The sequence below is a fragment of the Cygnus olor genome, chromosome 15, assembly GCF_009769625.2.
Source record: "Cygnus olor isolate bCygOlo1 chromosome 15, bCygOlo1.pri.v2, whole genome shotgun sequence".
NCBI classification, from domain to species: domain Eukaryota; kingdom Metazoa; phylum Chordata; class Aves; order Anseriformes; family Anatidae; genus Cygnus; species Cygnus olor.
The window spans coordinates 853454-864596 of record NC_049183.1 but is presented as its reverse complement, the minus strand read 5'-3'; the positions used below and the strand labels follow the sequence as shown (position 1 = coordinate 864596).

The 11143-nt window shown below is 40.0% G+C and overlaps 1 protein-coding gene and 1 long non-coding RNA gene across 4 annotated transcripts in view; one reads left to right on the top strand and one right to left on the bottom strand.

Annotated features, from left to right (window-relative positions):
* The window catches only part of LOC121078453, an 87291-nt gene extending 83119 nt beyond the window's left edge, over positions 1 to 4172 (top strand). For 2 of the 3 annotated variants that reach the window (XR_005824571.1, XR_005824570.1), the window contains 2 exons: positions 587 to 657; positions 2422 to 4172. This is a non-coding gene — a long non-coding RNA (uncharacterized LOC121078453). The remainder of the gene's footprint in view (positions 1 to 586; positions 658 to 2421) is intronic. The other variant, XR_005824572.1, reaches the window with a different exon arrangement.
* TEKT5 (tektin 5) overlaps positions 1 to 7854 on the bottom strand; it is a 33259-nt gene extending 25405 nt beyond the window's left edge. Inside the window, exons 1-4 of the mRNA XM_040574669.1 lie at positions 6834 to 7854; positions 5547 to 5630; positions 3808 to 3878; positions 1747 to 1890 (exon numbers count right to left, since the gene is read on the bottom strand). Coding sequence (XP_040430603.1) covers positions 1747 to 1890; positions 3808 to 3878; positions 5547 to 5630; positions 6834 to 7394 — 860 coding nt within the window. The 5' untranslated portion in view covers positions 7395 to 7854. The remainder of the gene's footprint in view (positions 1 to 1746; positions 1891 to 3807; positions 3879 to 5546; positions 5631 to 6833) is intronic.
* Positions 7855 to 11143: the final 3289 nt, after the last annotated feature.

The following is an 11143-nucleotide window of genomic DNA, read 5'->3' as shown; positions in this document are numbered from 1 at the left end:
CTACTTTTAGACTTCCTTCTCCACACAAAACTTCCTTCTAAGAACTACGCCTGTGTGTTAAACTCTGCATGGATAAGTCACCATTTTTTGAGTCTCACAATTACTTTATTTAGATTTTAATTTAACACTGAGAATTAATATTAAAGGAGGCAAAAAAAATAAAAAAAAATTGCCAGTGCTTGTTTTCTCAGTGGCCCTTTTTTCAGTTTTTCATAGGGTGTTCCTCTCTCTCCAAACTGAGCACTGATCTTCCTAAATCATTTAAGAAATCCTTAGTGCTACACATTCATTTAGGCAGTTGCCCTGAAACGTTTCAGGCACCTGACATGATTTCATAGTAGAGTGCATAAATCAGTGTATTAAACCTGAGCTGACAGTGTTTACAACTACTTATCCAAACGATCTCAGTGTACTTTCTGCAGGGCATTTGTTTGTTCTTTCTTTCTTTTTTTTTTTTGTCTTCATCTTTTTGGTCTCATGGATTATACTCATTTTCTGATCAGAAAATTAAGTTTCCAAGAAGGTTTTCATCTTGACTGTTTGAAGTATTTAGTACTTAATCTGTTCTTTAATGTTGTTTTTCCAGACTAATTTATCTGGCTGGCTCTGGTGAATGATTCAGGCAGAAAACACCTGCTCTGCTCCTGAGTGCTGCAGGTATGTCTCAGTCTGCCAAATGATTTCAGTAAAATGTTAATGAAAAATGGCATTGCTTTGGATTATGGTTAGTTAGAAAGTAAAAGGGTTGTTAAATTTATCCACATGAATCTGCTTTTTTACTAGAGTTGACAAGAATATTTTTATTCATTGCTAATCCTGAAAGTAGGTAGTGTTACTAGAGCCAGCAGAATGCTTGCCAAGTTTCTCTTAGATGTTCCCTTATTTCAGTAATGAATTAGGTGATCATTTAATGAAAAGCAGAATATAAGTAAACAAATAATAAGGAATTTCCCTCCTCTGTCCAACAAGACAGAGTCGCCATCATTTGAGATTGTGGAGTACATTCACCATTCAGATACTGCTGTGCTAAAGAGCAAGAAGGGAACTAGCAGGTCATCAGCACAAAAACACTGCCCTCTATTGCAAGTTGCTTTCCCTCTGCTGTTGCTTCAGGATTGGATGCAGGTGTTGATAAGGCAACTACTGATAAAGGTTTAAAACGGTTTACAATTAGGAAATTTTAATTCAGTCAGTAATGCTAAACTATGCCAAATCTTTTCTGGTCATACTATTTAATACATATCTCTATATCTTGATGGCCTAATTTCCAAAAGAAAATAAATATCTATGTAGTCCTTGGTGTACGCTTGCACGTTGTTCACCCCGTTGCACTTAACTGCACACCTTAGCTGGATTTTGCTTTGATTTGCTGTGGTTTTGAAACCTGAAGGCCACAGATTATAAATCAATACCAAAGGGAGGTATCTGCGTGAAACAGTTTGAAGGCTAGGAGTCAGCTGCAACACAGTTGTAAAGGACTGTCCTCTCTGAAACGCACAGCTCACTGCACATTGAACATCATAGGTGCTGCAGACTGCCGGGCCTCCGACCATGGCAGCTGTTAGAAAGCAGGGAATAACTGAGGGTGATGGAGGGTTTTGCACCAAGGAAAGACAGAGGCATACAGAGAGAGAAGCCACTTCTTTATCACTTTTCACATACAAGCAAGGACTTGTGCTGCAACCAGCCTCCTGCTTAAAGCAGGGCACATGGAAAGAGGAGGTGACAGTGACCACTCATACTCACGTCCCATCTACTTTCTCCACTCCATGGTAGAAGTTGATGCCGTCTGATGTGTTCCTCAGGTTAAAGCACTTCTCATCAATAAAATGGGCAGAGTTTTTGTCAGAAAGGTCCTGCTCCAGGGCATGCTGCGCATCTCTGTTGATACTGTGAAGGGAAAGTCTTGCCTTAATCTGAACTGCCTTTAATGCTTTTCTGCTAGGTAGCTAATTGCCTTCATTAGCACCCTGCAATGCTTCATTTTATAGTTTGCTGGCATTTACAGTGGCATGAAAATGCTTTGCACTGTAATTTAGCTAGAGGGAGCTGCTGTACCATTCATCCCTGCTCTCCTTTTAGCCCATCGTGAGTATTCCCCAAAGAATAGCATCTAACTCAGTACATTGAATGATGTTTGTCATTTTGATGACAGTTGACCACAGGGGTGAAAAACAACAGATAGCTGTTTTGTGGCATGAAGGAAAGCCTTGGAGCAAAAGCAAATCGGCATTCAGTAATAGCTTTCATGCTGGCAAAGCTGTGAGAAAGAAAAGTGCATACCAGAATTATAGTTTGCCATCTCTCTTGATTTTGGGGGGAAAAATTCACTTAGCAGGAGAGAAATATGTTGCTCCATCACTGCTTTCTTACCCACAAGGAATTTTTGGAATAACTTAATCTCCTTGGCTCTTCCAAAAGCAGGGAAGGCCTGATGTGGCCTTTGGATTGTAATGGGAGTAATATGGATGAAGAAAATCAAAGTGCAGCATTCCAGTGCATCAGGAAGACTGCAAACGTGTTGACGTTTTTTGCAAATATTGCTGTTTCCATGATGTACATGTAAATTGGCATTAGTACTAGTCTGCCTGACACGGTCACAAAATTGAATGAAAGGTAACCAGAAATGCTGTCCTAAAGAGCCAGAAAGAGTTCATGCCATCAGGTATGAACTTAGCCTTTATCAGATCATATGCCTCGTATGTCACAGTAGTGGGGTGAGCTGCAGGTATCACCTGACTCGTGAGTTCTGAGTGCCATTAATAAGAGCAATAATTTATAAAGTCTGCTTAGGTCTTTATCTCTGGTAATGTAATAATCAAGGACTTCACAATGTTATGTTCATTGTGTGTGAATACTTGACCTGTTTCTTTTGAGAATCATGTCATGTCATAGAAACATTACTTTGTAAATTTGCATCAGTTCAGTGTAGTTAACAGAACAGGCTATATTCAGAACAGTCTTAACTATTATTAACTATAAAATGCATATAAACATACATAAAATTAATTTAAGTCCAATCCATAACTCAATTCGTACCTTATGATGTGCATACATTCCTGTTTCTTTTGTGAATAACAATTTTGCTTTTGAATTTAGTTTTGTAATTAAAAATAATAATAATTCCTTTATTCCCTTTGAACTTTGCTCCAGTGTGGCACACAGCAGCATTGGCATAAAAAAGCTGTAATTCTGGTGTCCCCTATTTTAATTAAGTATTTCAGGTTTAACATGACTCTAAAAATTGAGTCACAGTTACCTTTGGAAACTCCAGTTGCAAATACATCTACCTCATGCTGTTTGAAAGCATGCTGCCTCCTCAGTCTGTAGGATGGCAATATGGCATGGGAGTCCTGTTCTCATTTCTGTCCAGAACAGAACCCCAGGATGGCTTGTCTCATCACACAAATTGTCATTTCTTAGCCAGGTGGTTATATGAGATTGTTCTTTATTCCTATGAATGCAACTTTTTTTTTTTTTTTTTAAAGTCAGCCAGTTGAAAAACAGATGCCCACATCTTTGTAGTGGTCTTATATGAATGAGTCTGAAGAACTGCAGGTAGGAGAAATCTTTGACAGAAGATGGTAAATTGTCTTGGTTCAGCTGGTGCTTTAAATGCTAGGTATTGCTCTTCTGCAGTTTAACATACTATTCTGTCCTTCGTAAGAATTAGAAGTGGAAGGCCAGGAGCATCTAACAAGCTAAGCCTCTGATTTTGCACTGGCTATTTATAGTCTTCATTAGATATCAGCTAACACTGAATTCAGCTTCCTATCTTTAAAACAGGAATTAAATGTAAAGTCTTACCCCAACTGACGATTGATTCTCTGGGCAAGTTTTGCCAACATTTCTTGACAATCTTTGAATACATCAACTTCCTAGAGTGGAAAATATTCGGTTGTCAGGGTTTTCACCAAACTGTATTTGTTTTAGTGAATATACCCTTTTTATTCTACATTCTAGATGTTGCCACCATCTCATATATGTCAAAAGTAATATGGATAAAGAAAGCATGTGTTTTGGTCCCTCTCTTCCTCAGTGCCACAAAGCTGTATCTCTGGAGTTGTTTTTGTATGGCTTTTTATATTATATCAAACATGCTTGTAGATTTTAATGGATTGAGTCATTCTAATAAAGAGAAGGCCAAATTTCCTTGGCTTAGGTATAATGAAGATACTTGTATCATGAGCCTTAGTCCATTAAACTATTCTCTCTAATTACTGCTACATTGTTCTACAATACAAACATGTTGCTAACAGCAGAATTGGTCAAAAACATACCTGATTTCAGAAGTAGGCTGCCTAATATAAATGCTATAAAATTCTTCATAACTACAAATATTAGTCAAAGAAATTCAAAGCCAAGTTTCCACTCAGATTCAAATAAATAAATAAATAAATAAATACTCAAACAACTCACACTGGAAATTATGCAAACATGGTACTCATAGTCCCTTATGGTATTCCATCCTCTTTCCTTTTTAGAAACCCTCTTTTAGCCCAAGGTACTCTCTTACCTGAGTGTGTAAAATTATTCATATGAATACATTTTGAAAATGAATAAAGTGCTTTAAATTATTTGGAAGTCATTAAGACAGCCTGGATTTAAAAATACAAGTTCTGTCTCTGTATTTGTACTGTATATGAAGGAATGACAGCAACTTTAGAACTGGCTTTGATGTTATTACAAAATAGTCCTTTGTTGTCCTTTGTTGTCACTATCTAGCTTGTTCCATTGCCAGAGCAGTGCTTGGGGAGATCAGACAAAGAGTCTTTATTTTTTATTTTAAAATATATCTGTTTTCATTGGGTCATGTGAAAGGATAAGCTGTGTTTCATCCTGCCATGAACTTTCTTGCTGAATTAAATTCTGAAATAATTAAGCTACTATGTGTTAGCTCCTTGGTTCTTCACTGGAAACTCCAAAACACCAAGTTGCAAACTGTAGGCTCTGAACAACCATTCCAGTTTTTGAAGTGGTCTGCACATCCTTTTGAAATCTTCTAATCCAGAAAAATGCTTAAAGAATGGTATTGTCCCATAAATTTCTTTTCTAATATTTCTGTTTTCATATACATTCAATATAATTTATTTCAAAGTTTTGCAAAATTTTATTAATTTTGTTATTATTATTATTTAAAAGATTTAGCAGTCACTACTATCCTCATGTTCTTTGTTCAGTAAGAGTATAGAAAAAGCAAGGCAGCAAACCAGCATTTTATACCAGCATTTCATACCCTAAGAACTTCTGAGATTTTACAGACCATGGCCTAGAAAACAATCCTGAGATTGTTTCTACATTGTTTTATAGCTTCAGAGAAGATAGAACCAGACGAGACCTCACATGGATGCTAGGCTATTCCTCTTGCTCTAGGGAGGGTAAACAGCACATTAACCATAGTTTAACCCAGTTTCTTCTCCTTTTCCCTCTCAGTCTTCCAATTCAACTAAAGAAAGAAAATATTTTAATTCTTTTGCCGATAAACATTTAGTTGGACTTTGGTTATTCCCTCAGTTATAAAAATAAACTAGAAAGTCCAGTCTTACCTTTATGAGGTTCTTTTCCACATCGTCATGAACCAAGTCTATGCCTTTCCGCTTCTCACGGTAGTACAAGCATTCCAGGGCAGTCTGCAAGAAAACCAAGGAACATTTGTAAGAGTCTCTGTACATTATAGAGAGTAATCACCAAACTGCAGGGGCCACTGAGCTGACACATAAAGTAATGACTAGCTATTGAGGCTAAAACAGAACAGGGAGGTAGCTTCACTGCACACAACTGATGAGTCTTGGTGGCTTGTTCTTCCTTACCTGTTAATACATATTTTAGGGACTGCCTTAGCTTCCATTTGATTAGCTGCACATTATTGTGCAGCAAGGCCTACATCTCAACTTGTCCCAGCTTTGATTTAGAGTGTAAATTAAAACACCTGTGTTCTACACTTATTCATAGCAAAATCCTTTAACCTCACCTCCCCTAATCCTCCCTTACCTAGTGATGAAGTTTAGAAGTTTCATAGCTACAGTCATGAATCCAGTTAACCTGCCTGAGCAGGCTGAGTTTACTTGTAATGTCTCAGCCACTTGTTTAGAACCATAGCAGTAAATGAAACACCATCGGTTGGCACAAAGCCTTTCAACGGAAAATGTTCCCTGAATAGAAAGCCTCCTCAGCCTGTCAGTCTGAATCCATGCAGATACATACAATGTCGTTACTGAATACTGAATTTTGGTTATCTATTTGTACCTGTATAGAAACATTTCTGATAGAAACAGCTTTCATCTACAAGATTCCAGATTTTGATAACTTTGACTCTAGTTTCTGCATGGAGTTTTTGCTAGCACCATTCACAGGCTCATACATCACCGTGGCTTTCTCTGTTGCAGTCAATTTGCCATTAAGATTCTGGAGAACTTCAAGATATAACACAAATGACATGCCATCTTAAGAGAAAACATTACTTTCCCTAAGTGATCACAGAAAATTCAGAGCTAGAATACAATACAGGGACATTGCAGCTCACAGGGCCATCCTCTGCGCTCCTGGAAGGTACTGAGCTGACTGGCTGGTGCCTGAGGGAGACTCAGCCTCCCGGAGCGTCAAGCAGAGAGGAGGGAAAAGAGGACATACAAGTGTCTTGATAGGTTCCTGTGTTGACTAGTACATGTAAAAACCACGGTGGCCAGGTTTCTTCCTTACTGAGAATAATGTTTGACCAAGATCTGTCTTGATGACAACAGTGGAAAGCCCTAACAGTATTCAACAAAGAGAAAACTATTTTCTTTACCCATTCCACAACACAGTCATGAAGTAAGTAGCTGTGTCACACCTACCTTCAGAGGTCCTTGCATTTCATCTGCAGCACATTCGAGACGTTTCTTTGCGGTTTCCAAGGCTTGGGTCTCTCTCAGCAGACACTCTAGCTCATAGACAAGCTCAGATCTCCAGAAATCAATGTTGGAGATCCTCTCTCCCAGGTTTCTTCTACTGTCTTCTTGCATCTGATAAGTCAATTGGTCCTTATCTTGCATCAGTCGCACTGAATCCGTGTTCATCCTACCAGCCCAGTACCTGGAGGCTTCGGAGCCTTTTAATTGAACCATGTTTGCATGGTGCCAGTCACAAGTGCTGTAGCGGGCATGCAGGGCAGACCGTAATGTGGGCAGAACAGTAGGCGGCCGCCCAGTGGGATTAAATGGCTCATCAGAGCTGGGAGGGACCGAAATCACTTTGTGAAGCAGACTAGGCCTCCAGGAGCTGAGGTGGCGGTAGCCCGGTAGGTAGTAGGACTGGTAGGTGTCCTTGGTGGTGCTGGTGGGGGCCAGGTCCGGGAACAGGCAGCTCTTCTTCGTGCCACAGTAGCTGGCTACCTGTGTGGTCCCCAGAAACTCCATCCTGCATGGGGCTCAGGCAGCCGCCCTCAGGCTGTCCCCAAATGGTGGGCTGCTTCTCAGGGCTGTCCCCAACTGGTGCTGTTCTCTGGGCCACCCGACGCCTTGTGACACAGCGGTGGTGTCACAGGGTTCCGAGGGCCTTCACACCTCCCGGTGTTCTCCTGCCATCCTGTAGGAATATTTGGCAAAGAGGGATTTGCTGAAGGCTCACTCCAGATGGGCCTCTGGGCTTGCCTTCACTGAGCTTGCCTCAGTGAAATGAAATTTCAGTTTTACTTCCTAGTGGTTCGCAGCTATCCGTCACTCATGGCAGCAGGGACAAGCCTTCTGAACCAAAACACATTCTCTGGGTGTTGTCTCTCATGACCTTCTAGTGATGTCTGCAGATGGTTTGGTCCATCTGCAACCAAAAAGCACATATAAATATCTTGGGCTTTGCTCTTCCCTTCAACTGTGTTCATTTTCCATAAGTACAAAAGCTGGAGAGCCCTTCCTCTTCCCATGATTTTTCTCAAATTATAAATGTTATGTAACTTGTCAGAGAAATTATTTTTCTAATTTTTCCTTTCAGGCTTCTGGTCTGTTTTGCAAAGAAATCCAGTGCTCTAAGACTGCATTGTTACCCATCTTCTGTGCCAAGGATTTTGAACATAAATAATGATTTGCAATTAGGCACTCTATTTCACTATCCTAAGAGTCCTTCAATCAGCACAGCTTTCCTCTAGGTCAAAGGCAAAACAGTTGCTGCCATTTCTCCTTCTCCAGATACATAACTATGAATTGGCTTGCTACATTTTTTTTTAGAATGTGGGAAAATAAAATATATATGTATTTATACGTATTACATTGCAGTATATCTTGTCTCAGAAAGCTAGCACTGCATTACACCTTAGCTAAAAAACGGTAGAGGTAATTTCAAGTAAATGGTCATTGTAAGTTAAATATATCTTCTCATGAAGTTTAAAATACATACAAATGTAAGTGCTAACTGTAGGGAGGTGAGATTCAGGCAGCAGAACCTCACAGCCTGGCTGGGCACTGCATCAGTGTGCCTCAACAGCAAAGGATTGATACACAAATGCTCACACGTAAAAAACTTTCCTCTTGCAATAATGGATGGAAATAATTCTCAGCAGCTGCCCAGGAGGGTGAAGTTAATCCTGAGCATGAGAGACCGCAAGAGCACTGGCAGAGTTCAGCACTGAGTTCAGCCTGACTCAAACTCTCTAAAGCCTATCGGTTGCCCAGTGCAATTCCTTTTTCTGGGGAATCCTTTTTATAATCTTGAGAACAGGGAATGGTCTGTTGACCCCAAAAGAAAAAGACTTGAACATGTTCCTCATTTTAAAATGCAGAAAGTCCTGCTGACATCAGTGAATCTAATCCACATGTTTGAAAGGTAGCACAGACCTAAAGCGCTCTGTTGAGCTGTGGTCTAAACCAAGCCAACTTTTTCAGAGTGAAGGCCAGTTTCTCCCAGTCCAGACATTTGAATTTGCTTAAACACTTGGATCCATTTCCTTGTAACATTTTTGTCATTAATTTCCCACACAAGATAATTACAGAGCAGTAAATACAGAAGTTCTGCACGTATCAAGTTGTGACGAGCATTTACCTGAATAAATATCCATGAAAGGGAAAATGTGTAACAGACTATTCAGTAATAACTGGAACCAGAGGCCAAACTCCACAAATACCTGAACTTAAACGTACTTTAAAACCTTTTTCCTAGTTTATATTATCTGTAGGTGGACAGTTATTTAGAATGGTGTTTGGTTGTTGTTTATTTTTTCCCAGAATGTTCCTTCCAAAAAACTTTCAGTTGTCGAAGTGAAGAGTGTTCATGAAGAGGTAACTTTGCAGTATTTTTCTCTCAAAAGGCCCAGTTTGCTGGTACCTTCCCAGCTATTACCAGATGCTTTTTTCTATATACAATTTTTCTAAGGTGAGACCACCTTAAATGTTAAGTATTGTATGTTAAAATAATCAAGTTTACTCAAATACTTGAGACTCCAGACTGTGTTCAAATCAGAAAAAGTCAATTTTTACAGAACCTTCAACCAAAACAGTGGAAGGAGGCTTTGTGAGCAGGAAGTGTGTTGATTTACTCACAGTTCATGCAAAACCACTTCACAGACCTGCCTTTCCCTCAAGTTTGAGTTGGTATTAGTGGTGTTTAAACAGGAAATTGTCGGCTTCATCATGGGAGCAAGCAACACTTTATGGAAAGTAACCATACAATATAAGACTGTTTCAAGGCTTACATTTGTTATACGCATTTCCATGAGGAAAACTGAAAACTTCTTTAAAGGGCAGGTACATATTGACTTGCGGAAAACAGACTCCACAATCAATAAGATTGTAAAGTAGGTATGTTTATTCAGCGCTAGACAGCATGGCGGGTAGTCCCACCAAAATCGTGCGCACCTGATGCGGCAATTTGCCATGGTTATCTGCAGCAAAGAGTTACATATGCATGAAGTTTCACAATACGCCTATACATATTCATAACCTGTCCCCGCTTCATATTAAAATTAGTTCCAAGGAGTCATTTCCATAAACTCCTCCCATCTGCATTTGAGCAGTGTTTCCTGCTGGTGGTCGTTGGGGGTCATGGGGATGAAGGTTGATGACTCTTCCTCGTCACCGCCAGTTGACCTCTTGTCTTTGCGCAGACTCAGTTGCTCCTTGGCTCTTGTCCATCCGCAGGACCAGTTTCTGCCAGTTTCTTAAGACAGGCTCACACTCTTATTAAGAGACTGACCTTGGTAAGGGGCCCAAGGCTTCCTGCTTTAGTTAATTTGCACAATGCACCATAGTTAGCAAAGACACTAAGTAGCATCCTCGTTAAATGCTGTCAGTGCTCTATCTCTACTTGATAAGATTCTTTTAACTCCCTCTCTCAGTATTGCGTGCATTTTTTCCAAGCAAATTGGTTGCACTATTTAAAGTCTTATTCAGAAGGTTTAACTTGTGCAAAACCACAAATTTTACACACATTACTGCTTTCAGATGGCTGCTGCTTCATCAACAATGGCTGGGGCTCTGCACTGTTTTAGTTAAAATAGCATTGCAAGAACTGTGTATATAGGCAATGGAAAAAAATGAAGGGAAGGTAAAACGATTGTCAAAGAAACGTTTTCCTTCTCGTGAGACTAAAAACGGTTCTGTTGTTTAATGTTCATCTCTATTTAGATCGCAAGCCCTTGGGGGCAGGAATTGTTTTTTGCTGAATGTGAATTACCCTATTAGGGATTCTCTGCCAGTATCCGTAGGGGACTCAGCTTTACAGCTGCAGTTTCCACAGCTTTTAGGCAGGTGAAGCGTTGGTTTATCGTGGGTTGATAAGCAGCACAAGGAATAGTCACCACTGCTTGAAGCCTGCACTCCGGCACTACAGTTTTGACCTGATGTGTGGCTGGACCATGCTGAGAAACACCTGGGGGAGGTGGACAGGGGCAGCGGTCATGATAAGGTGCCAGTAACAAGGCCCAGACTGCACCACAGACAGGTGCACGCTTCCTTGGTTTGGGGATTTAGTAACCTTTACTTACAAACACAGCGGTTATCTGACTGCTACAAGCTCATGGGCCAAAACGAGGTAGAAAAATCTTGCAAGTGAATGCGCCCATTAAATTAACGGGAATGAATTGTGTAACAGCAAGGAACGGAAATAAACATATTCAGAACTGGTACGAAATACGGCAGTGGCATTATTTTATTGAAGCCATAATCTCAGAGCTGTATAA